Source organism: Equus caballus, chromosome X (genome assembly GCF_041296265.1).
Source record: "Equus caballus isolate H_3958 breed thoroughbred chromosome X, TB-T2T, whole genome shotgun sequence".
NCBI classification, from domain to species: domain Eukaryota; kingdom Metazoa; phylum Chordata; class Mammalia; order Perissodactyla; family Equidae; genus Equus; species Equus caballus.
Window position 1 is genome coordinate 109725249 of NC_091715.1, and position 27953 is coordinate 109753201.

Consider the following 27953-nt stretch of genomic DNA (forward strand, 5'->3'; position numbering starts at 1 on the left):
ATCTTCATAGTGTTATCAAGTAGTCAGTTGCAATGGTCTTAACAGGAAAATGATTTTTTTTCTTTCTGTTCTCTTTGCCCTTCATTATACTTAAAAGAAGCTGCTTATGTTCCCATCTTAAGTATTATTGTACCTTGTGGTGCCTGGCACAGTAATTAGTAAATTTGTTCAACAAATTGATTGGGCATCTACTGTGTTCCAGACACTGTTCTGTATTCTGGCTTTAGACTACTCATAGACAATCTACTCTGAAACTCTTATATAATGAGTTAATATAAATTACCTGTCAAATCTCTGTCATTTTCTGAAACTTAAATGTAAAACTCCCCTGTAGAATGGGGAGTTGGTCTTAAAAAGGTACCTGAAACCATAGGAGTGAATAAGATCATCCTAGGAAAAGGAAGAGATTGAGAAGAACGTCTAGAACAGAGCCTGTGGATCACCAAATTTTAGAAAATGGGTAGAGAAGGAAGGAACAGCCAAGGAGGAAGGAGAAGCAGGAGAATGTAGTATTATGGAAGCCCCAGGAAGAAATTGTTTCAAGGAGCAGTCAAGTGTCACTTACTGCCAGGAGGTCAGGCAACATAAGGACTAACAGGAGTCTACTGGGATTTATTGCCATAGAAACCACTGGTGACTGAGTGCAGTTTCTGAGGAGTAAAGCAGGTAGCAACTACACTGCAGTGGGTTATAAGGAAATGGAGACTGCCACTGAGGACAGTGTGTTCAAGAAGAAGAGTCTGTTAGCATTTATTGAACATCTCTCTGTGCACAGCCCTGTATTGGGTGCCGTTGCCCAATCAGAAGAAGAAATTGCAATTTCATGGAGTTTTTTTTTTTTAAAAAAAAAACACCTTTCTGTTAAAAATATGTGTTTGTGTGGGGAAATGTATCTGCTTGTAAAAATAAATGTAATAAATCTCTGGAATAATATTCAGGAAATGCAGAGATTACCTGTTTGGCGAGAGGGGAACTAGTCAAATGGAGAATAGGGTTTGGAGGAACTTTTTCATGGTATACAATTTTATACTTGACTTTTGAATCATATTAATGTATTACCTTTTCAGAAAAATAATAAATTTAAAAATTAAAGCTCTCAAAGTAATCTGGGGTCTTCTAAAAGAAATAACCTAACCTTCCTATATAGGGTTTACATAAAGATTGACTTCTCAGTGTTTTAATTATCAAAATACCATTTCCTGAAATTTGCGATCAGATAAGAGACTAATATTGTTTGAGAAACGAAACTTAGATTTCTGAACTTTCTTTCACATGTACAGGTGATGGTAAATTCTGCAGCAGTTGCAGCTTCCTGTGCCAATAATGTTCCAGCTCCAGTCTTACCTAACTGTACAGCAGCTAATCAAACTGGTAGTACCACTTCAGTTTCCTCACAGAATGCTATACAACCTATGTTTGTATCTCCACCTACACAAGGCAGGCCAGGTAGGTTATTAGTGGTTGCTTACATCGGAAGCTTCTTTCCCTATTTGTGAACATGCACAAACAATCCTAGTAGTTAGATAGGAATACTTTAATATCCGGTATTAAATTTGTTTAACCTACTTAATAAGGTATGTTCTATGTTTGAGAAATCCATGAGATTTGAGAACCAGGGTTTCAATTTTTTTCTCACGTATTTGGCTTTGATGTTATTGTATAGTTATCATTTTGCTATCCCACTGAATATTTAGAGGGCCTGTAGTAGTTTCTCAAACTTTGACGTAAGTTTTATTATACAGGAGTTAAGGTAAAGGTGTTTCACACTTCACAGAATTAATTCCTGAAAAATTTGTTATAAAATACATTTATATATAATGAATCATTTTCCCATAACTGTTGTAATGAAGAATATAGGCTCTAGAATTTAAGAGCTCTAGATCAGAATCTCGGTTTTACAACTTGTTAGCTATGTAATTTTGGATAAGTTATTGAAACTTTCTTATCTATGAGCTTGGGGGTACTGATAGTGCCAATTTATGAAGTGGTTGTAGAATTCGAGTGAGTTAGTGTAATTTGAGATTCTCAGCAGAATTCTGGGAAAGTGGTGCCAAGAACAGTATAATTTTTCGATCTGAGTCTCCAAATAAAAATGGAAATAGCAAAACCAAAACCCATGGATAACATAGCTAAACTAGGTGACAAGCTATCTCCATGAACCCCAGAATTTAAGCAGGTGGGACAAACCATCAGTTATAGGACCTGCATGCTATCAGGGTCTATGTGAGAGCAAGAAGACAGAAGCATCGAGGATGTTGTCTGATGTACCTGAGCACAGAAGAACCCCAATATTGCTAATAAGAATTCACTAGAAAGTGGGACAGCCAATTTGGAAGAATCAGCTAATACTGTGAAGGGATTTGACCTCTCGAGCACTTGGCAAGTGTTTGGTTACATGTTAAAGGGACTGAAGGGCTTGGAGCAATTTGGCCCCTAAGAACTCTCAAAACTTAGCTTCCAGGGTTCCATTTTAGGATAGTATTCCTCACTGGGGAGAAACTGCTGGAAGTGGAATCAGAATTGATCAGGATAGGGAAAAGAGCAGGTCCAGACTAAAATTGAGGAGGAGAACAGAGCCAAGGAATCCTAGAAGGCAGTCGTGTGTTTGAACACTACACAAACACAAATAGACGAGAGCCTTATGAGGTTAGAAAGGTTTTCCTGTTCTCCACATCATTCTAAAGTTCATGAGAAATAATTTCACATAAAAATGAACAGAAGAAAAGCACTAAGGTCAAATCCTATACAAAGAGGTTTTAAGAAAAAAGAATATTCCTGTAGATAGTAAAAGCATGTCAGAAATATGCCCACTAAACAGAACTAAACTAAACAACTAGAATGCACTAAAAACATTAATAAAATAATATAAAACACAATTCATAATTACAAAAATGCAGAATTAGAAAAAGATGAGGTGACAGAACCCTAGAAAGCATTAGAAATGGAAGAAAGTCATTTCAGTAATGAAGACTAAACTACAAAGAACATGACCGAATATATAAACAGATAATGCTTTATGAGAAAGATGTAAGAAAGGGGAGAATCTAAAATGAAGAAAATGAGGGTACAGATTCAAAAGTGGCATATTAAAATAAGGCAAAGGAGATCAAGCGCTGATAGAAGTCCCTGAAGAAGAAAACCAAATCAAGGGAAAAGAACAAATACTAAAAACTATAAATTCAGAAAACTTCCCTGAATTTAAAAAGGATTTAAAACTACATGCTGAAACAGCACTCTGCATACCTGAGAATATTGACCCAGAACCACGGACTCCAGGATATTCTAGTAAAATGACTGAACTTTAAAGAAAAAGTCCTTTGATTATCTAGATAAAAGAGCCTATGGAATATAAAGAAATAAAATGATAATCCTCAGACTTCGACAGCGGTGCTTCATGCTAGAAGAAAATGGAGTAACCTTTAAGATAAAGAAGGAATGTGTGAATCAAAGATTTTTATATCCGACCAAACTGATTTTCAAGCCTAAAGGGCAATATGTAAGAATTCAGAGAATATTTTTCACATGAACCCTTCCTGAAGAATCTGCTAAAGCTATGCTGTCAAGCAAGATAACTACTAGCCACATATGACAATATAAATTTTAATTAATTACAATTAAATAAAACCTTCAGTTGCTCAGTCACAGCAACCGCATTTCAAGTGCTTAAAGCCACATGTGGCTAGCGGCTACTGTATTGAACAGCACAGATATAGAATGTTTCTACAATCACAAAGTTATATTGGATGGATGACAGTGTACCAGAAAGTGAGTTTTGACTTTTAGACTACCAAGACAATTAGAGACATCAACATAAGACCTGATGGTAAGTGTTAAATATATAGTTAACTGTAGAATGAAGACAAAATGAGGGCTGAGAGGGTGAGAATATACTGTGTAATAGCCTTATGTTTGGACAGTAGCTATTTTTAAAAATTGGAGAATTGAGAGACCATGTACCAAGCATTTTTTAATGCTCTCAATAATCACATCAGGTTCTTTTATGTAGATACTCATTGTTATTCTGAGACTGTAATGTTGGCTAAAACAAGTGAGTCTGGGATATTCTAATTTTATCTCCTGTGTCCTTACAATCAGGAGTCTCAGTATGAAAGAAAGATGATACAGATAAAATAAAGAGGCTAAGTAAAAGCTTTTATTGTCTCAAAGTTGAATTGGAAGTATCGATATGAACTTGAGGTATTTCATCTTTAAATATATGTGTATTTTCCTAGCTCTGTCCACCAAAAAGGCCTAGAAACAATATCCCTCCCACTCAGTTTGTGGTCTTTAAATACCACTTCTCACTTAAAAAAATCCAAACGGCTTTGTGGAGAAATGGCTGAGAGTTCTGGGCAGGAAATATTCAAGATGAGCTTGGATCATTTTGTCATGCCAGAAAGCAAGAAAGCTATCAGAGTACTGGGGTCATGACAAGGACTCGGGAGCCATCTTGAAGACGTTCCTACTGGCGAAAGATGGAACAATTTGAGCCTTAACAATGATAATTGCAGTAGACGGGAACATATCAAGTGTATCAAACTTAAAAGTTCCTAATGATACTTTAAAAATCGATCATCTGAAGAGGATGATAGGAAACCAGTTCATTTTCTGGAAAATAAAGGGAGAGAATCAAGCATTTATCCTGCCTTTCTTATATGAAATGTACCACTGGTAACCAAGTAGTAGATGAGGGGAAATGTTTCTGTCTATTAGTATGTATTCTAACTAATCAGTGAAAAAGAAGTGGCAGAATATAATCATTTTGTGGTCCTTACTGAATGGATGGGTATTAAATAGCAGTAGCTGCTAAGATTGCAAAGACAGTCAAACATTACCTATAGACGTGTCAAAGGAATCAGTCCTGAGTCTAATCCAGTCTCTTGTATCTAGCTGCCTATTTGCAGGAAATACAGAAGAGCACATTGAAACACACCATCAGTATGTAATTGGCAAAATCCAGACCATGGGAAGCTCAACAGGTCAAAGGGCCTAGATTCTTCAAATGAAAACTGAAAGGAAATGACAGGGATGGACAAAGGACCAATAGATTAAAAGACAATCAAGACATCAACTTTAAAAAACTGTCTAGGAATGCACATTTGGGTGACAAAACTCTTAAAACCAGAAGGAAGTGATTCCTATGAAGGTCAGGATAATGGTTAATTATGGTGAGAGGGAGAAGGTTGTGATTGGTATGGGCTACATGGAAGTTTTCTGCAGTGGCTGGCAAAGTTTTAAGGTGGACACTATCCACCTTAAAGTAATCTATTTGGGTTTTTTTCTGTATCTGTTTCATTTACAATTTAAAAATTGCTTAGCTCAGTGCCTGGAACAAAAACATGCAGTATATGCTATTTAATGACCCTAGAAATTTTTCATTGAAAAGTTCAATGTAGACCCTGGTTTCACTACTTTGTACTAATTACAGGGGGAAGCGTTAGCTGTCTGCTTCCAGCAGACGTATGAGCTTAAAATAATGAAGTGACAGGTGAATCAAGCATTGTAATGCCTCGTTTATGTACAGTCATTGAAAGCTTACTCTTTAAATGCCAGATTTGTGTTCTATGTAGATATTTCTAAAAATGTATACTGCCTTCATTTATTTTGCTTTTTGTTCTTTGAGTCACGTATGAGCCTCAGCTATAACTCTACTAGGTCATGGCTACTTTTTAGTTGCTCTTTATCATTCCTGTCAGTCCTCTAGATGGAACAACTCCTGTTTCCCATTGTGTTATTCATGTGTCTCTCTGGCAACCCCATCCCATCCTCCTTTAAGTCGCTTCCTGTCTGCTAGGTAACTGGATGCTGTGATTGCCCTTTAATATGAGTCACCTCATAGGCATCAAATCCTGAGTTTTGGTAACTGTTTGCAAGGCTTTTGCCAGAGTCAGGGCTTAGCTACCTCTGTGTTTAGTAGTTGCTTTTTACCTAGTGATCATGATCACATTCTACTATCTCTAGCGAATTGAACTTACTCGATTTGCCTTTTTAAAAATGGTGTGATTTGAGTGCTAGCTTAAAAGGAATAAGAGTGGAGCTTTGTTGAAGAAGCCATTATTTTATAGAAAACAAATCCATAAAGCCTTTAGAACATTTGGAGATGTTCTAAAAATTAAATTCCTCTTCCAAAACTATAAAAGTGGAAGTTTCTGTATGCATGGCCAAACTCCAAAACACCTGAGCAAGTTTTTAAAATTTACTGTTGAATTTAGGTAAAGTAAAATTCTCTTTTTGGTTCCCAGTTCTGTGAGTTTTGACAGTGCATAGAGTCATTGTCAAATCATTGTCTCTTGATTGATTGCCACAATCAAGAGACGACAGTTTCATCACCCCCAAAGAGTTATTTATCAAGTTCTAAATAACCCTAAGGCACAGATCTCCTTTTACTATTAGCTTGTAAGTGTATAAAGAGTATAAATGAGTGTATTGTTAACATTTGTCAGTAAATGAGAACAATACGGATTACTTCTCATACTTGGCCTTTAATTCCTTTTGCTAAATTTACCAGAATAACAAATTCAGCTTGTGTGGACTGTTCCTGTACTAAACTAAGTGTTCTGAAACTCTGAATTTAAGCCTTTATTGAACAATTAAACTAAACTTTCTATACTTCTTAGGGTTAAAATTATAGTGCAGGTAAAATAATGATAAAATTTAGTACTTGAATTTCTACGTTGCTTAAAATTATTCAGTTAAATTTGAAAGATTGTATCATTCATCATTTGTCAAAAAATTCAACAAATTTATCTGGCATACTATATATATATATATATATATATATGTATTTGGAGATATTTATTTTTACTGAGTTGGAACTGCATTGTTTCCTTTATCGTAGAAGAATGTATTAATATTTAAACATAATTGTATTTGAATTTCTTGTGTGAACAACTGTGAAACTCCTAAATGAGTATTGTTTTTAAACTGTCGTAACAGGTATAGGAAGTTAAAAGGGATAAGATATATCATCTAGCCTGTTTTAGATTCTATACATCCTTAGAAGTGGAACTGTCGTGATTTAGAATTCCCTATATTCCTCCAATGCCATCAAGTAGAAGCCTTCAAAGATTACTTAAATCTGTAATCTGTGTGATTTAGTCTCTTATTAGCTTCTGCCTCTTGTGATTTGGCTAAGTGGCAAATGGCTGAAAACATCCTTAGCTTAATACAAAGTAAAACTTTTGCTTTAATAGTATTTTATTTATGTACCTATTAGCTGATGTTCAAAGTCTTGATAGTCAAGGCTCTTCAGCTTCTACTTTTTTCTCTTTTAGTTTCAAATAATTTCCTTAACTGAAATAACCTGTAATGAACTCCTCGTTTTCAGCTGGCATGTCTAAGCACATGTGAGCCATTCACCTTCCAAGTTTTTGTTTTGAAGTCGAATCATAAGGATTAGAGTTGTTTGAACATATTAGGGACACAGAAGAAGTAGAAAATGAGCTACTGCTTATGAGATGTTAATTGTGCATTGCTATTTGTTTTGTTTCTTTTTTAGTGATTGCTTCACCGTCTTATCCATACCTCTCTGCTATTATTCCTGCTGCTGCTGCCTCTCTGCCACCACCACCTCCACCACCTCCTCCCCCTCCCCCTCCTCCCCCTCCTCCTCCTCCCCCTCCTCCTCCTCCTCCTCTCGAGATGGGAGAGGCTTCAAATTTACTGCCACCACCTCCACCTTATTCCTGTGATCCAAGTGGCAGTGATCTGCCTCAAGGTGAGTAGATTTTGAAACTTGGGTGAGGGTTATTTAGGTCTGAGATTTTTAAGAAAAAATTTAGAGTATGTCTCTCTTTGGTTGACCTATGGGTGTAGGATGGGGGACCAAATGGAAATTGGCTTAAGAACATAACACTAGGTAAGTGACTAAGGAAAGGAGCAACTGAAATCTGAGAATATCTTCTACATAATCATGAGCTGGCTCTTGCTGCTTTCTTTTGGTAGCTACATGTCTACCCTGAAGAAGATTCTCAACTGGATTTCTTTGCTCTCTCAACTGTTTTTCTTGAAAAGCAAGAGTCAGTATCAAAATTTTCTCCCGTTTCTTTTCTTAAATTCCTGCCACAGAAGTATGAAGTCATTACAATCTTTGATATTTAGGATTCCAACTGAATTTGGAGAGGTGGAGACTTTTTTTGGGGGGTGGGGAGGAATTGGGGGTCTGATCTGCCCTGGATTTCAGCCTGTGTTCTTGTTTCCTTAATTGAACTAAGGAATAGCTTTCCATTGGAAGTTCTTTGTCACCCTTCAGTTTGGCAGTGTTTCTCAAAAGAGAATTGTAGTTGAAAGTTGTAGCTTATTTGTACTTTCTTTGCTGTAACGTTCTCTTGATTTCGTAGCTGCTGCTTTATTTTTTTTTTCATCCGCAAAGGTAGTCACCAAGATCATCTTTAACTCCATTCTCTTCTTTTTCTCTACCTTAAAACTTCATTATTACCCTTATATAGATGATTCCTAAATCTATCTAGCCCTGGCCTCTGAAGTTTCAGGTACTTATCTCTAGTTACCTGCTAGACGTTTTCACATGGCTTTCTTACTTTCATTTCAAACTCAATCTGTCTATAATGAAATTTCTCCTCTTTATTTCCCTTCTTCCTTCTCTCTAGGCCATGCAAAACATTGACTCTTCTCCTTGGTTTCCTATTTTGTTAACAGTGATATTTCTACCTAATTTACTTGGTATCTAAACCCTGATCCCTTTACTTCTCTCCCCTCGCTTACTTACCCCTGCCCGAGATCTACTCAGTTACCACATAATGCTGATTATGCATTTTCCAACATTTTATTATGAAAATATTCAAACATACTTGAAAGTTGAATTTTAAAATGCATATTCATATATCCACCACCTAGAGTCTATCATTAACATTTAACTGTACTTGCTTTTTCACATGTCTGTCCATCCTTCCCTCCATCCAACTCTCTGTCCATCAATTAATCTGTCTTATTTTTGATGCTTTTCAAAGTAAATTGTAGACATCAACATACTCCCCCATGAAAACTTCCACATACATACCATTCACTAGAGTTTGGTATTTATTTTTTCTTTTGATGTAAAGTTTACATATAATGAAATCCACAAATCTTAAATGTACCCTTGTTGACTTTTGACAAATGAGTATATGCACCTGTTGTATTTGGTGTAAACCAAATCCCCATCAAGCTATAAAATATTACCATTGTCCCACAAAGTTTCCTTGTGCCCATTACCAGTCTTTCCCCACCCCCATCTTAACTTCCCTCCCCAAAGGCAACCACTGTTCTGGTTTTTTCTGCTGCAGTTTCACCTGCTTTAGAATGTCATAGAAATGTAATCAAACAGTATGTACTCTTTCTGGAAGTCTTCTTAAGGTCAGCATAATGTTTTTGCGATTCTTCCATGATGGCTGTGTATATCAGTAGTCTGTTTACTTTTATTGCCGAGTAGTATTTCATTGTATGAATATTTTACAGTTTGTCCCTTGATAGACATTTGGGCTATTTCTATTTTGGGGCTGTTATGAATAAAGCTGCTATAAACATTCTCATAAAAGTCTTTGTGAACATATGTTTTCATTTCCCTTGCGAAATTCCTAAAGTGGAATTGATGGGTCATAGATAGGTGTGTTTAGTTAGTTTGATTTTTTTGTTTTTTGTGTGTGTGTGTGTGTATATAAGGAAGATTGGCCCTGAGCTAACATCTGTTGCCAATCTTCCTCTTTTTGTTTGAGGAAGAGTGTCACTGTGCTAACATCTGTGCCAATCTTTCTCCATTTTGCATGTGGGATGCCGCCACAGCGTGGCTTGATGAGCGGTGTGTAGGTCTGCACCCAGGATCCAAACCTGTGAACCCCAGGCTGCCAAAGCAGAGCACACAAACTTAGCCACTACACCACCAGGCCGGCCCCATGTTTAGTTTTTATAAGAAACTGCTGGTCATTTTTGCAAAGTTGTACCTTATCTCTTTCTACTTTTACAAGAATTCCGTGCACCTGGGTTTCTACTTCTAAGCCTTTGATGAGGTGTTGATTTTACTCAAAATTCTCTCCCCATCCACTCTTCCATCTAACTTCCTATTCAGATCCAATCGTTTTCATCATACCTCCCCATTGCATTTTAAAGTGATGTTTTTGAGTTCTTATAGTCCTTATCTTTGCAACTTTTTTTAACAGCTTGAGATATAATTCACATACCATACAAGTCAACCATTTAAAATGTACGACTCATTTGTTTTTAGTATATTCACAAATATAGGTGACCATCACCACTGTCTAATTCTAGAACATTTTTATCACCCCACAAAGAAACCCTGTACCCATTAGTAGTCACTCCTTATTCCCCCTGGCAACCACTTGTCTACTTTCTGTCTCTATGGACTTGCCTATTTGGACATTTTGTATAAATGAAAGCATACAGTATGGAGTCTTTTGCATCTGGCTTCTTTTACTCAGCAGAATGTTTTCAGGGTTCATCTATGTTGTAGCATGTATCAGTACTTCGTTCTTTTTTATGGCCAAATAATATTCCATTTTGTGGCAATACCACATTTTAGGATCTATTAGTTGATGGACATTTTGATTGTTTCCATTTTTTTGCTATTGTGAATAATACTGCTACAGATATTTGTATACAAGTTTTGTGTGGATATATGTATATATCAAGGAGTGGAATCCCCCTACCATTTGTGAATTTACTTCCTTCTATTATCTTTTCATATTCTTTAGCTTGAGCATTAGGCTTTATACTATACTCCCACATAATGTTCAAGATATAATCTGATTCTTTTAAAGTGACACTAAATATATTTGTATGTATTAAGAGGCTCCAACTTAAGAAATAAAGAAGGGTTTTCTGAGAGTTCATTTGTTTGTGGAACTCAAGTTATATTATTTGTAAGAATATACATGGATTCCAGGTCAATCAGTAAAAATACATTTAGAGATATAATTGGAATGCTAAGACTATTCCCTCTTCCCCCATACATCTAGTTTTTGTTCATTTTTGAAATATTTTAATTGAGCTCTGTGTCTGGGCAAATATCACCTTAGACTATAACTTATTTTGAGTTACCTTGCTCGTTGCCTCCTCATTTTGGAGTTCTAGTGGTGGTACGTTAGTCATGTTAAATGAAAACAAGATGAATTGTTTCCTACAGTGCTAGTTATCTCAAGAGGCATCACTAATCTTGGCATTAGTAGAGCATTAGTTCATACTATGTAGTAGCTCCATTAACTGAGGACCAGTATATTTGCTTATGGAGTATATTTGATTTAAAATAAAATTTTAGTCTTGAGACAAGCAAGAAAATGCCTTTACTGGATTCTTTCTAAATATTAGCATAGTGGCATTCCTGTGACATCTACCTAATATTAAGAATAGAAATAAAATATGTATTTGGTGATTGAACCTTGGACCAGAAAGTGATCTTACCTATAGTGGTAGGTAAATGGTCATTTACTATAAGATAGAATTGAGAGTGATGGTGATGTGGGAAGACTACATTTCTATCTACCTTAATACTCAAAGAGAAAAGCTGTTTAAGTGATAGTTCTAGTTGCTTATGTCATCTAGTCACTAAATTAAACATTTTTAATTTTAGATACAAAAGTTTTGCAGTACTATTTCAATCTGGGATTGCAGGTAAGAATCATGTTAAAATTGCTTTGATACTATGTTAAAAATCTAAGCTGTTTTGATAATCAAACTCTTGAACTTTAAAAGCCAGGAACACTGTGAGGGACCTAAAAGTTTTATTTCTGTCTTTATGTCTCTGAAGATGATATAGATCAGTTTTCTACTTTAGCCTTCAAGTGCTTCATATTCTCTTATTATAAAATAATTGTTAAATTGTGGTGAGTAGGGATCTAAGCACAACTTTAGTGTATATTGGTCTCCCTATTTAACATCATATGCCAACCCTTAACTCTGCTTTTCTGTCTCAAAATGATAAATGGACTGTTTATCCTGCTTGCTTAAAACATTTTTATAGCTATTTCTACATTTTATGTGAAAAGTAATCGGACTAATTCAAAGACATTTAAAGAGCTGTATTATTTTTAAAGCACTCATGTTTTCCTAGATATTTGCCAAACACTGATTTTCACCACTCCCCTGAGTTGTAGGAGAGTACTGACAAATATCTTAATATCACTGAAAAGTGTCTCTGATTTCAGGTTAGAGCTCTTTTGTTTTATTCTTTCAGCGATCATTTCCCCCCCTGAAATACACTTGAATTCTGATATAACAAGATGGCGTATTTCCTGAAAAGGAATTATGCGTCTTAAGATTTGGCAGATTATAGTAAACTAGATAGTATCCTGGATAATGCTTAGATTAGTTCATATTTTCAGACACTGATTTCCTTAAAACCTTTGACATATCATTTCCAGAAAACCATTTTCCCAACTGGCACACATTTATAAATTAAGAGTAGTGGACTGGGTTTTTGTTCTTGGAGACTGTATTTCTTAAATGCAGTTTCAAGAATGAAAAAATAAACTGCTTACCCCTTTAGTTATGTCACTTAATTATAGTCCCATGTGGAAATGTTGCAATCCATCCCACAAGGCTGAGGCATTTTTAAATACTCTCCTCCATTTTACATCACGGGAATACAAGGAAATGCAGAATAGATATTTTAGTACTTTTTCATATTAAAAGTAACTGCATTTATTATAGTACTTCTGGAAAATACTAAAGTATAGAGAAAACTGAAATCACCTGTATAACCAATGTATGCTATGATATATTTCCTTGCAGCTTGTTTGCTAGTTTACTCATTTTACAAAATATGGACTATGCTAAGTAATTTTGTAAACTTTTAACAATACGAACATTTTTTCTTTAAATATTTGACAGCATGATTTTTTATTGCCTGTATACAGTATTCCATCATGGATAGATCATTAATTCATTCATCCATTTCTCTATTGTTGAATATTTAGGTTGTTCAATGTCTTTTGCTTTTAAAAACAGTATTATAAAAGACATCTTTGTATACAGGTCATTGTGTATATTTCTGATTTCCTTAGGAGCTTTCCTAAAAGAATTCCTAGGTCTCAATATGAGAGATAGGTACTGCAAACGATCTTAAAGTTGTGGTAGATTAAAAACTTTGTAAATGTCATATCTTTTAGGTCAAAAAAGTCATTACTATCTCTCCTGAAAATCATGGCCTTTCTTTTTTTTAGTGAGGAACTGTACTACTTTAAGAAAAGGAAACAATAAAGTGTTTATTTTTTCCCTTTCTTACCCAAGTGCTATCACCACAACTACTGGCACTCCATGGTCTATCTGCCGCACATGCAGCAGCAGCAACAACAGTTTCATGTGGAAAATTATCCAGTCTATACTGAGCCACCTCCTCTGGTAGATCAAACCATTCCTCAGTTGTACGGTGAGGTTGGGAGGCAAGATGGCACACAGGCGGAAGCATCAGCAAATGGTAAGTATGTAACGAGTTTGCCTGCAAGAAAGACAACTGGATTGTATTGTGTATAATTTAATAATAGCCTTCAGATATTTCATTAGGTCCATATACTAGACCAGCATTTTTCAAAGCATGATACATGGACCCCTAGGGGTCCCTGAGATCCTTTCAAGGGATCCATGAGGCCAAAAGTACTCATCAAAATACATGGATTTTATTTGTCCCTTTGTTTTATATTTGCATTGAGGGTGCAGAAATCAGTAATGGGTGAGACTGCTGGCACCTAAGCACAAATCAAGGCAGGGGCACCAAATTGTGCTAGTAATTAGTGTGTTCCTCACTGCCACATACTTGTGATGCAAAAATGCCAGTTCTATTTTTTGTTTCATCAAAGATGTTTTTATTTTTACTAAATCTTTATCTTTTAATAATTGTGCTTAATATTCTGTGTGACAAAATGAGAAGTATTCATAAAGCACTCTACAGATTGAGGTATGATGAACTTAAAGAAAAGGACTTGTGCAGTTGAGTTTCAAGCTCATCTAGCTGACTTTTTTCGTGGAACACTATTTTTACTTGAAAGAATGATAGACCAACTATGGTTATTCAGACTTGGGGATCTGGCAGACATTTTCTCAAATGAACAACATGAGCCTGTCACTTCAAGAAAAACAACTGATAGTATTTGTTGTCAAAGATAAAAATTTAGCTTTCAAATAAAAATTAGAATTTTGGAAAACTTGTATCTGCCACCATGAAGTTGACAGCTTCCCAATACTTTACTCTTCTAATGAAATAGATGGGGCTGTTAATATGTGAGGTTTTTCACATTGTATAGTGAAGTGTGGCAACATTTGGGAGATCCGTATAATTCAGTGAAATAATATTTTCTTAATTACCAACGCATGATGTTACCTGTGCATGATTTTGTGATAAATCTACCCAAAGTGCAAGATAGGACAATGCATTTTAATGATAAGTATGAAAAGCCCACATTGCCGCTGAACTTTAAGAAACCACAACTTACCTAATTTTAGTGTAGGATCAAAGAATATCTACAATTATCTGAAAAAGCTGGTTATTAAAAGACATCTCTCAGGGCCGGCCCCATGGCCGAGTAGTTAATTTCCCGCATTCCACTTCGGTGGCCCAAGGTTTCGCCGGTTCAGATCCTGGGCGTGGACATGGCACTGCTCATCAGGCCATGCTGAGGTGGTGTCCCACATAGCACAACCAGAGGGATCTACGACCAGAATATACAGCTATGTACTGGGGAGCTTTGGGGACAAGAGGAAGGAAAAAAAAAAAAGATTGGCAACAGATGTTAGCCAAAACCAAGAGTGACAAATGTTGGAGAGGCTGTGGAGAAAAGGGAACCCTCATACACTGTTGGTGGGAATGCAAACTGATGCAGCCACTATGGAAAACAGTATGGAGATTCCTCAAAAAGTTAAGAATAGAAATACCTTATGACCCAGCCATCCCACTACTGGGTGTCTATCCTGAGAACCTGAAATCAGCAATTCCAAAAGTTCCATGCACCCCTATGTTCATTGCAGCATTATTCACAATAGCCAAGTCATGGAACCAACCTAAGTGCCCAGCAACTGATGATTGGGTAAAGAAGATGTGGTATATATATACAATGGAATACTACTCAGCCATAAAAAAGCACAAAGTCATCCCATTCACAACAACATGGATAGAACTTGAGGGTATTATGTTGAGTGAAATAAGCCAGACAGAGAAAGACGAGCTCTGTATGACTCCACTCATAGGTGGTAGTTAACATATGGACAAAGAGAACTGATCGGTGGTTGCCAGGGGAAAGGGGGGTGGGGGGAGGGCACTAGAGGTGAAGTGGTGTACCTACAACATGCCTAATAATGATGTACAACTGTAATTTCACAAGGATGTTAACTTTCATAACCTTAATAAAAAAAAAAAGCCAATGGGCTATGTCTCTGGCTATTTGGTTTCTAGAATTCCGGACACTGAGTAGAGCCAATTTGGTCATCTAAAAACACTGGTGGTCTTAGTCTGGTGGAGACATAGCCCATGGCAGCTGTTCCACCGGCTCACACACTTAATTTCTTTAAAAAACTTTTTCGGCCATCATAATAGCTAAATTGTGCAGACTAAGAAGTGAAAGAGTCTGAGGAGCTTGTGGGAGGTAATTAAGCTCTATTAGAGGCAAACGGAACCTAATTTGACTGAATAGTCAAGTGCGGTGTGGTCTTTTGAAAACATTTCCAAATACAGGAACCAAATTTGATCCTTTAAGTCTTCCTTCTCTTTAGGATGCATGTTTATTCAAAGAACAGATGGGGAGGAAAATCAGAAAAAGACTTTGGTCGACCCACATAAAACAGCATATTTGAGTGTGAGCATGAAGGGAGATGAGTTTTGGAAGGATTTTCATTTGTTTGATGTGTGGAGGTAGACTTGGGAAGTGGGAAAGCACTGACTTTAATCTCTCCTAGGGAGGAGCTTCAGAGGCTCTTAAAAAAGAAAGCTTCCTTAGTAAGCACATACTTCTATGCCCTCACATCTTTGGTATTTTCCAGTATAATAAAAGAGGGGATTTCCAGGACTAGGGCTATTGGGTACTATGGATAGGAAGAAAATTTAGGAATGGATATAAACTGCCATCTACAAATGGAGCTTTTTTAGCGTTTGAAAATTTTCTTTGGATGAAAAAAAAAACTTTTCCAACTACATGTCTGTATGAGACCACATTTTCTTCAGATACTTCAACCAAAACAACATGTCATAAAAGATTAAATATAGAAGCAGGCATGAGAATCAAGCTGTCTTCTGTTAAGCCATACATTAGAGATTACACAAGTGTAAAAACAATGCCACTTGTCTGACCATTTTTTTTGTTTTGGAAAACCCATTTTTCATAAAAATTTTATTTGTGTTAACATAATGGGCTTATTTTTACATGAGTTAAATAACTTTCTCAGTTTGATTCCTAATATGATAAATATTGATAGTTATAGCCCACAGTAACAAAAGCTATTTGGGGTCCTCATTTTTGAGAGTAAAGGGGTCCTGAGACTAAAAAGTTTGAGAACACTGTGCTAGACCATAAGGATGGTTGCTCTATGAGTTTACAATTTAATATACATGGGGATACGTTTTTAAGGATTTAGATTAGGATCTTTGGACTGCCCTTCTTGGAAAAGGAGAAACTATGTGGACTAATCTAATCAAATCTGTTGCCTATTCCAGCACTGCTGCTTGATGGTCGTGATCGCTATAGCAGTGTTAGAACAACATCTCTTTCCACTGAAACTGATTCATGGTAGCAAAAATTTCTGTAAAATTAAAATCATGCTAGGATCTTAATGACATTCAAGAGATGACACTTAAATGTTCAGTCTTTTAGGATGCTCTTCAGACCTATACCTTCAAGTATAGACCAGACTGTATAGACACCTGGGTTTTTAATTGCTAAAGTGATACAAAATGGTTATTTGGATGGTATGTGTTATACTGGAAAACTATTGGATAACTTAATTTTGACCAACTTTTATAAGAACTTAATTCACTTAGCAGGACTCTGGAAAATGTTTCTTTATGCGTTTAGTCTGTTGGTACCTAAATCACCCCATAAAGATAGCTATCTCTAGGTAGAATACATTGGACACATTATACGCACACAGATATATATTTATATTTTTTTAATTAGGAAATTTCCATATAATCTTTTAGTAGCCTGATTGGGTCACTATTGTTCACATCTAAAGTGCTCCTGCTATAATTGCTGTGATCAGTCTTAGAACTAGATTTCATTTTTACATGTAAGAACATCCATTTATGTTGGTGTTTTAGTGAATCTCTGTAACTTGTACTATATGTATTCTTTGTTTCAGGTACTTTTCCAAATGCTGATTCTGCATCTGTCCCTCATGGAGCGGTCTATTATCCAGTGATGTCAGATCCCTATGGGCAGCCACCTTTGCTGGGTTTTGATTCTTGCCTTCCTGTTGTGCAAGATTATCCCTATGTTACCCCCTGGCATCCAGTTGGTGCAGCATATGGTGGTGGTTCTCAAATTCATGGTGCTATGAATCCTGGGCCGGTTGGCTATGTTGCTTCACCACCCTCAGCTTCTCATTACGTACCTCAGAATATGTAAGATTCAGCAGTATGAAGTATCCTTGCACTGCCATTTTTCTTGCTGTTTTGGTTTTTAAAAAGTATTTTATGTTAGTGGTTAAGTGATTTAGGTGGTTAGGGTGGTTACTATTATATCTGTCTTTAAGATTATTTTATCTTTTGATTTAAAATAGTTCTTTAAAATAAAGGAATATTACTTTGGGTTGTGAATAAGGAAATTGAGATGAATGTACAACTAGCTCCATATTGAGCATACTTCATTGTATTCAGTTGTTTTCTTGTCAGCCAGCTTGTCAACTTTTTATTAGCTGATAGTACCAATTGATAAAAGGAATAAATCAAACAAAGTACTTCCTTGGTTCAGATGTCACACATCATATTAAACCATGCAAAACTGGAATAACTTCCACTTTTTTCTAGAAAATAAGACAATAAAACCAAGAGTATTTGCTTCTGGGTAACTAACCTAATATTAAATGAGAGAGCTCTTCAGGTTTCTTAAGAATTGTGTGAACTGAGTTGCGTTCTATGATGTTAATCAGTTTCGAAGGCACATGGTGCTCTGCTTTAGATTTATCCCATGTGGTATTGTTTAATATTGGATTTATGTAAATGTTTTACTGCACAGTATTGAATTGGTGTCCTTTGCACAGTTAGCAGTAAATAAAAATTATCATTTAAAATTGCTAAAATGAGTGGAATTTTCTTTTTTGCTTTCTTCATTGCAGCAAAGAGTACCAGACATTCAATTGTTCCAGTGTTTTTTTTTCCCCTTGTATTTTGGTTGCAAGAGAATGTGAATTTACAGCGTGAACTGGCAGGGCCAGTTGAAATGTTATTTAATTTCAAGATGGTGCAATGCATACTACCATATCTAGTTCTTTTCCTTTGAGAATGTATCTTTTTAGGTTGTATTTCTGTTTCTTAAAAAAATCTGTTAACTACCTTATGGAACTTTAATCTAGACTTACTTTCTCATTTTCCTATACTTCTAATAGTTGTCGTACCTTGTAGTTTTTGTTTTTAGACTTAGCTTGTATCTCTCCAGGCCTGCCTTGTCTCTGACTTTCTGTGAGATGTATTTCATCAGCCTTTCTGCCTTCTCCCTTTCATCTACCCAAAGACCACAAGATCTTCTGTATTCATCAGTTCTCCTCTGAGGGGTAATTCATCATGAATGCTTTGCTGTATCTCACCTGACAAACAGCTATTTTACAAGTGTTCTTTGGTTGCCTCAAAACCTATTTATATTGCCTTCTTTAAAGATTATTTGTGCTTATGAATCAGTCTGTCCTTTCCCACCTTCAGCTACACCCCAGGGAAAAAGAACCATTTGAGACCTCTGGGCTTGAGGTGTTTGAACAGTTGAAAGAACTGGAGTGGAATCCATTGCAAAGAAGATATGTTCTGTCTTCAGTGTACTATTCTCAAGATGATTGACATTAATGAGTTCCAAATCAGTCATTGTACTAGTTCAGGCTTCTCCTTCATAATAGACATGGAATGGGTTGTGTTTTGTTTTTGCATCCTTGATCTTAAGAAGTCCTTGCTCTACAAGTTGGCATCTGACAACTTTAGTAAAGAAAGATGGACAACAGTGCACTGATCTTTATAACAACCTAACTATGGATTAATGTTTTAGCTTCTTCTCTGCTAACCTTCTGGGTTCTCAATTTTGTGCAGCCTACAAATTGTTTTATATTTTAAATAAAGACTTAGTCAAGTTTAAAACGTGGAGCAACCTCTCTTCAACATTTTTCAAATGTGCTAACGTTTCTGAAATATACATAACTCACAGCAAGTGATTGTCCTGTATCTTCAACTGTCAGTGGTTCACTAATTAGTTTCTAAGGAGTGTTTTAGAAGGTTGTAGTCTATCTCGAGAGTGAGAGTCTGGAAATTGTGTGGTTTTGAGACAAGCCTGTTTGCCTTAGGCTTCCAGTTGATTTGTTTTTATTTTAAACTTGTAGGTTACTGCCTTGCCTTGGATTCCATTACTAATTTAATGAGACGCTTGTTCCTTTTCTTTTTTTTTTTGAGGAAGATTAGCCCTGAGCTAACTGCCTCCAATCCTCCTCATTTTGCTGAGGAAGACTGGCCCTGAGCTAACATCCATGCCCATCTTCCTCTACTTTGTATGTGGGACACCTACCACTGCATGGCGTGCCAAGCGGTGCCATGACTGCACCCAGGATCCAAACCGTCGAACCCCAGGCCGCTGAAGCAGAACGTGCGCACTTAACCACAGCGCCACTAGGCTGGCCCGAGATGCTTGTTCTTAACTTAAAAACCAGAGATCAACCTAATTGTTACTGTCACCAGTGTTTGAAATCAGCAGTATTTATGGTCTGTTTAAATCATGCAAGTACAGTCCACTATTTTACATATCTTCTAGGAGAAATAAGGAGTATTATTTCTCCTTGACCCTTTTGTGTGGTTTGGGAGAGTCAAGGTGACCTGTACAGCTGCAAAAGTCTGCAGTGGTTTTTGAAGGCAGCTTATGGATAAAAAGAAAAGTGGTTTTTCTGGTAATAAAAAAGCCCTAAGACTTAGCATGTTTAATCAATCTATAGTATAAAGATAGTGGTAGATTTCTTTGTATGTATTACCTTTTTGGTTGCCCTTGATGTTACAAAAGACATCCATCTTTGCTCTTATAACCAAATTGCATCCATTTAAAATTGTTGGGGAAGGAGATATAAAAGCGCTGTGGTTTGTTTTGGACCCTTTACTTCTACCCCCTTCCTGGGATAAATCTGGTTGTACCAAAGGTAGAAAGCTGTATCATTTCCATAGTGAGTAAAAACAATTAGAATGCATTTTTATGCTGTGGATATTTAGTCTCAAAACTAATTGTTGTTTTCTGCCTTGAGTAAGAGCAGATGAAAATATTGTCTTTTACTGTTGAGATTCAAGACTTGTGAATTTAAAATATCTTTCATTTCCTTGGAGCCTATAATAAAGGCATAACCTTTTAATTAGCTTTGGAAATAAAAGGATAAACATTTTTTATGTGAACAGATATTTAGTACTTATTTCAGACATAAATCTCCACGAATAATAAAAGAGTCCTTTGGCGGTGGGGGGGTGGTGCATGAACTTAATCTAGACTTTTCTAAATCTGGGACAAATTTAGTCCAGTGTACATGAAAGCTTTTTGAAGCCATCTATATTTCCATTTATAATAAAAACTAAGAATTCAGGGGGACTATTATAGCAAAAGACAACATCTTGTTTCCCCCCATCTTACCTAGAATGTTAAGTTTCAGGAGCAACTTGTTAGATAACACTTGTCTTCCCTCCTGCCTCAATTCTCAAAGGCAGTTCCAGGGATGTGTGGGGGGCCTGTGTGTGGGGAGATATAGCTTCAGGAAAGGATGGACCTGAGTTTAGGGAACTACCTACTGTGCAACTAAAACTGCTTTAGAGTGATAAATGTGGGTATCACCTCAAAATAATTGAGGAGGCAGGGTTTATTTGTTGAAGCTTGGGGTTTGTTATGCTATTCCCTCTACTTTTGTGTTTGAAATTTTTCATAATGAAAAACTGCCTTGGTAACTGGTCATCTGGAGAGTAACTGTGTTGATAAAGTTAAGAGTTCAGGTTTTTAAAAATTTTGCCTTGCATCCTGAAAAGAAACATAAGATTTTAGATAAGCTGTCACATAAGGTCCATAGGTACCTTGTTAAGATGTCTGGGGGTTGGAGGAAGCCTATAGTGTAGACAACTGATTCTTAAAATTTTGTGATTCTCAAGAATGTTCACTAGCTACGTGTAAAACTAAATTTTATTACACCATGACATTTATTTGTGGTTGAAACTAATTGAGGTGAATGAACCCCTTCAAGTTCTACTGCTTCACTGTTTCCCTAATAATCACCACTTTTGAATTCTCTTTTCTCCTTCTGGCTTCCAGAGGGGAGCTTGGAAACCAGGAAATCCTTTACCATTGAACAGCTATTTGCTGCTGTTGTTTTTTTTTTACTTGGTAGGTGGCTCTTGCCACTGACTAAACAAAGGGGGGAGGGGGTATTTGACAATATGGAGGTTAAACTGAATCAATTCTTATGAATTCAGACTAGTCAGTGAATATAAATGCCAAGATCTATTTTAGCCAGACATTATTAATAGCCTTGATTAGTTGGTGTTATATGGGTGGTCGGTCCCTTCACCTAATCAACTAGCAAATCTTTTCTTGCAGACCTTATGGCTTTTTCCAAACTATATAATACAAGTTTTTCAAATCATTTGCAGAATTGTAGAAAAAAATTTTACCCTAGTACTAGGGTACTAAAGTTCTAGACTTAAACTAATGTTTTATTTCTTTGCTGGTATATTAGCTAGATTAAAGTGATAATTTTTATCTTGATAAATTTCAGTTATGCAAGATGAATTCAAGTTCTGGAGATCCGCTACACAACATTGTGCCTGTAGATAACAATACTATACTGTACACTTAAAAATCTGTTAAGAGGGTAGATCTCATGGTGAGTGTTCTTAGCACAATAAAAGAAAACTGCTACCACATGTATAGCCCTACAGAAAAACAAACACCATTTTATATTCAGTTGTTTTGCTTGCTTCAGCATTTGAACTTTGTTTTCATATTCTTTCATTCCTTTAGCTCTGCTGAAATAGCTTCAACTACCCAATAAATTTTCTTCCTCCAAGTTGTTTTGAAGCATGGTATAGGTTTGGCTTTAGTTAACCTAGTTCTTTACCTTTACTCACTGCTTATTTTTTCCAACATTTTATTAAGAAAAATTTTAAACATACAGAAAAGTTGAAATAATTGTGCAATGAACATCCATATATCCACCACCTAGATTCTACAGTTAACATTTTACTATACTTGCCTTTTCACGTAGCCATCCATAAGTCCTTATTTTTTGATGCATTACAAAGAAAATTGCAGACTTAAGTATACTTCACCTCTAAACATTTCAGCATGCATATTGTTAACTAGAGTTCAGTATTTGTTAAAGGTTCTTTTTTTCTCTTTTGAGGTAAAGTTTACATGCAATGAAATGCACAAGTCTTAATTGTTTGATGCAATGAATTTTGACAAATAATACATCTGTGAAACCCAAGTCCTTATCAAGATAACATTTTCATCACCTCAGAAAATTCCCTCATGCTCCTTCCCATTCAGTCCTTCCTTCTGATCCCCGTTCCTAATCAATTAGCCACTGTTCTGATTTTTTCCTCCACCATAGATTAGTTTCTGTTTTTCAAACTGTATATAAACGAGTCAGAATATGTGCTCCTTTGTGTAAGGCTTCTTTCAGCATAAGGTTTTTGGGATTCATCCATGTGTGTGTCAATAGTTCCTTTTTATTACTAAGCAACGTTTCATTGTATGGATGTGTGATCATTTATCCATTCTGTTGATGGACACCTGGGCCATTTCCAGTTTTTAGATATGAATAAAGCTGCTGTGAACATTTTTGTAGAAGTCTTTTTGTGAGCATTTAGTTTCATTCCTCTTGAAATGGAATTGCTGGGTCATAGTTTAGGTGTATGTGTAGTTTTGTAAGGAACTGCAGGACATTTTTCCAAAGTGATTGTACCATTTTACACTATCACCAGCAATATGCAAGAGTTCCAGTTGTTTTTCGTCCTCGTCAACATTTGGTGGTGTCAGTCTTTTTGATTTTAGCCATTCTAGCGCGTGTATAGTAAGTGGTATCTCAGTGTGGTTTTAATTTGCATTTCCCTGATTATGTTGAGCACTTTTTCATGTACTTATTTACCAGTTGGATATATTCCTTTTTGAAGTGTGTTTAAATCGTTTATGTTTTTATTATTCAGTTTTAGGATTTCTTTGTGTATGCTGGTTGCAAATTTTTTTCTGATATATTACTGCCTTTTTTCTTGTCCTTACCTAAACAATATGTAAATGTTATACACCCAATCATGCTTAAAATAATTAGGCCAGGACTTGCAAGTGAGTTATTTGGCTGAAAGTTAAGCTGTTCTGGTAGGCTAACCAGTGCTCTGGTGGCCTAAAAGTTAATGTTAATTAGTGGAATAAAAGACAATAAAACTTCAAGAATCTGAGTTAATTAGGGTAAAGCTAAGCTGAAAAGCCTATTACCATAAAAAAATCTTAGAAATGTCAACTTATACTTGAGGAAATATTGCCCAAATGTACTCAGCTCCTACTAGTTTAATAATGACCAGCTTAAGCTCACTTTATGTGTCTTCTCACTGACCAACAGAGTCAAACTGTTCTGTACAACACACATCATACTTTGGGTATTCGATAAGGAATAAGAAATTTCCAAGATAAGGCCTGCCTGTAAGCTTTCTCAGTGTTGTAACCTATAACTTTATGACTGTATTGGTCCCTTTATGTCATCATCTCAAACTTATTTATGAATGCTTATTCAATTTTTAAATATTTAATAGTCACAGCTTTGTTTAATGGGAAATATAAAGGTTAGAATATTAATAATGTTTATTCTCAAGCATCTTTTAAAAATATATTGGACTGTAGAGGTCTCCCTTAAGTGTTTCTACTGGTTATGGTGTAAAATCCATTGTTGTTCGTAAATGTTTATTAATAATAGGTGGCTATAAATCATTACATTGGAAATGGGAGGAACAAAACACCTTAAATCTGAGCAGTCATACATTTTGGGGGGACAAAGTAAATGCTTTATTTTTGTTTATACTGAAGCTCAAAATACACAAAATCATTTTATTGTACAAGATTCTTTTTAACACATTTAAGGATGACAGTAACTTTGCCCTTCTTACAGAAAGTATTTAAATAAAAGTCATAGTTACTCAAGGAGGTTTTAGCTATTAAAATAGTAATCTGCAAAGCCAAAACGTGATTTACATAAACACATTTGGAATTTCCCCTTTTCATGATTGAGCTCAGGCAATATAATTAACCTTAAGTTTGATGCAAACATTTTCTGTGTGGTGATGTGTGATTGGGGCCACCAAATAGGCTAAGAAAGTGAACTAAACACCGCCTGTGTTTTCTAGTATTCTTTTTCCTCTATCAAGTGATAGCTCTAAACAACATTCATTGTTCTGAATAGGAAGAAACTCTTCATCCTCAATGTCAACCCCATTTTGGAGAAATCATGAAATAGAATCCTGTGACAAGTTTAAATATTGATATTTTCTTGAATTCTACCACTGGTGTGCATTCTTATGTTGTAAGAAATTTCTCTTTTGTAAACAAAGAGAAATTAAAATGCTTTCACTTGAGAAGGATGTGTTTGTTTATCCTTATTTGAACTGAAATGTCCTTGAGAAAGTCTTTGTCTTTATAGTTGAAATAAGAGAATATATGGGTTTACTTTTACTATATTAAAGGAGAAACTTGAACAGTTGAAGTTAATAATTTATCAAATTGGATTTCCTTTAAGAAAACCACAGAATAATGTGTTAACCCTTTGGGTTTAGAAGTTTCCTCATGAGCTCACACAACATTCATTTTAGTGCCATTGGTTCCAATGATCTTGTTAGACACTTGAGAATTCTATCTGCTTCTCCTGCCCAAGTATACTAAGTACAGTTACCACCCTGCTTATTGGACTACAGGCTACATTGGTTATTTAAAATGACCGCTTAATATATATTGTAAAAGGAAGTCCTACAAGATGTGACCACAAAGTGATGAAGCTAGACTTTAAATGTGACTAGATCTTATACAGGAAATACCTGATCTAAACATGATTTTCAAGTGACCTGAAGATTCAGCTAGTTGCTGCCATTCTCCCAGTTGGAGCCGCTGCCTCCTCCTGCTACCAGAGCTCCTTTTGAGTCCAAAACCCTCCCATTTTTCTACAAAGCTTGGACCTTTCTTAATTGCCCCTTTTCCTGCTAACGGGCTAGTTGTCAGAGCCTCTGCATTATAAAGTGTCATTTCCTACAGATCAGATAGGAAGCCAATTCTGAGTTTATTTACAGCATAACCTACTGGAACTCTGAATGTGTTTTACTATTTAAACACAAATGTTTCAAGGGTTAAGTCATTATGGTTTTTCCCAAATTAGTGGAGGTTGTACACCTAAATATGGGGTTTTGGAGGCTATTCGCTTATTCCAGTAAGGCTGCCACTATTCCAAGCATGTTTGAAACCAGGTTCCAGACTGCAAAGAGGAACAAGGAATCTTTTGGATGTGATGGAAATATTTTGTATCTTGATTTTGGCAGTGGTTCCAGGGGCATATACAACTTTGAAAACTCAATTGTACACTTTATATGGATGTAGATAATTGTGCATAATTATTCCTCAATAAGGTTGATAAGAAAAAAAACTGGATTCCAAAAAACAGTTTCAGGTCACTTTACAAACCACACAAGAAACTGTCTCTTTATCTTATAATGGTGCCTATCAAAGTGCCTATTGTGCAATAGCACTTGAAAAATGTTTATTTCTTACCAGAAAAAGTAACACTCAGCTTGACCACCCAACTTTTTACCAAATATGAATCTAAAATTACTTTTGACTATTTCTAAAAATTTAACCTTATAGGATTCATGATTTTCTACCATGGAGGATATTCAGAGATTGTTTTGTGGATTTTGGAATTCCTCCCAAAAGCAGAAGTCCACAGTGGTTTGAGTAACGGCAGTATTTGAGTATGGGTGCAGCTTATTAAGGTGACTACTTTTAACAACAGCATTCATTTGGGCACATAAATTCCAGCATGTTCATGAAAATACTGGTCTCATTATTTTATCTCATTTTAGCATGTTTATTTCAAATTTGAGGCTAAAATACAACATCAGATATAGAATCTAGCTTTCGTCCGTACTACCCTCCTCCAACTTTACTTTTTATTTCCTTTTCATGTAAAGTTTTGACAAATTCATTTTATTTCTTAGATAAGATTTGGAGAAATCAATCCTTCCTGTAATTGGTCAAATGTGCATATTTATAAAAACCAGTCAATAATATTGTACAATTTAAAATGCAACTTTACTATGAGTCTGATACTTTGAATTTAGGAATACTGTGATCACAAGGTGAGGACTTTCTGCAATCTGAAATTCAACCTAAATATGACCCAGCCTTTGAAAAATGATTGACAAGTTGTTCAGAGCTAGTTTTCATATACTGTTGCATTTCCGGATTTTGTTGAGGGAGAAAATGGTGATGTTAATGTTTTAATCCAGAAACTACATTTTTTTAAATTGGGGAACTCCATCTCAACGTGGTCACCTAAAAAGTTGGACAACTTGGTAGTTTAGCCCTATGTTTTAAAGCGCTTATCCATACTCATGCTGACTTTGAAAGGTTTTCCATCTATTTACTACCACCATCTAAATACATCAAGTACTTCCCTCAAAAATCCAAAGCTTCTTTGTTGTCTTGTGTCTTCCCAGGGTCAGTTTTAAGGGTTGTATAAGACCAGAGAACTGTTAAGAGGGTTTCTAGGTTGGAAGGAAATTGTTGGCAATGAGTATTTGGGGTATATATTGAATTTTGTCGGAAAAGACCTAACATGGCCAAGCGCGGCTTAACTGTACTTGCAAATGGTTGGCCACCTTAGACTAAAATAAAAGGCACACTGCCACTTACTCATTCAAGTACCACCAAGCATGGTGCCTTGGTATGTGTGTGTGCACGTGTTGAGATTCAGCTCCTAGGATGTTAGGTTGCCCTGAAACCTGCTCATAGAGTCAAAGAGCAAAATATGCTGCAAATTGGTGAAAACGACCTTCACACTGCAGGCCATTCTTACCTACTTCTTCATTTAGTCTTTTTTTGTTCTATCAAGTCATTTGGAGTTTTAAAGAAGGCTTTTTTTTTTGAGGGTGGGGAAGGAGTTAGATCAGATGTGTGCTGCAATCATGGATTTAAGAAGTTTGGTTACAATAGTCAAAAGTTGTAGCCTCTTTCTGTTACTACAGAAATTATTTACCATTCATTTGTGTAGTAACAGGAACTTTCTACAGAACGTTCACAACTTTTCAGATTAGATAAGAAAGATAGCTTTTGTCATAAGGGTATTCCACTTAATTTTATATTTAATATTATAGTTCCTAATATGTACATATCTCTCAAATACCACAAACACTGATGGTATGTCTCTAGAAAAAGAAAGACCACAACTCAGATCCAATAAACTAACAAGTATCAGATACAAATCCACTCTAGAGTGGCAATAAAGCAAATACTGAGCTTAAAAATACTAGAGCCCCCTGGCCTGTTGCCTGTATCATTCCAGCAATTAACTCCTTTGTTTCTTAATAAACATTTCGCTTTCTAAAAATAAAGCTCTCAAAACCACCTACCAACACCTTTTCTAGACCACCATGCAGCAAATAGATGGAAATCCTAGGTGGTATATCAACATATGAATAGTAATATCTCAAGTATGCAGATTTACTTAATTCACCAAGAATGTATGCTTTTATTTTTACAGATAAGTTCTTTTCTTCTGAC

At 35.8% G+C, this 27953-nt stretch overlaps 1 protein-coding gene across 7 annotated transcripts in view; it reads left to right on the forward strand.

The window, feature by feature from the left end:
- The window catches only part of ALG13 (ALG13 UDP-N-acetylglucosaminyltransferase subunit), a 57546-nt gene extending 39318 nt beyond the window's left edge, over nucleotides 1–18228 (forward strand). For all 7 annotated transcript variants that reach the window (XM_014729093.3, XM_070257758.1, XM_014729095.3 and 4 more), the window contains 5 exons: nucleotides 1281–1446; nucleotides 7499–7717; nucleotides 11579–11619; nucleotides 13237–13423; nucleotides 17290–18228. In XM_014729093.3, coding sequence (XP_014584579.1) covers nucleotides 1281–1446; nucleotides 7499–7717; nucleotides 11579–11619; nucleotides 13237–13423; nucleotides 17290–17555 — 879 coding nt within the window. In that variant the 3' untranslated portion in view covers nucleotides 17556–18228. The remainder of the gene's footprint in view (nucleotides 1–1280; nucleotides 1447–7498; nucleotides 7718–11578; nucleotides 11620–13236; nucleotides 13424–17289) is intronic.
- The last annotated feature ends 9725 nt before the right edge of the window (nucleotides 18229–27953 follow it).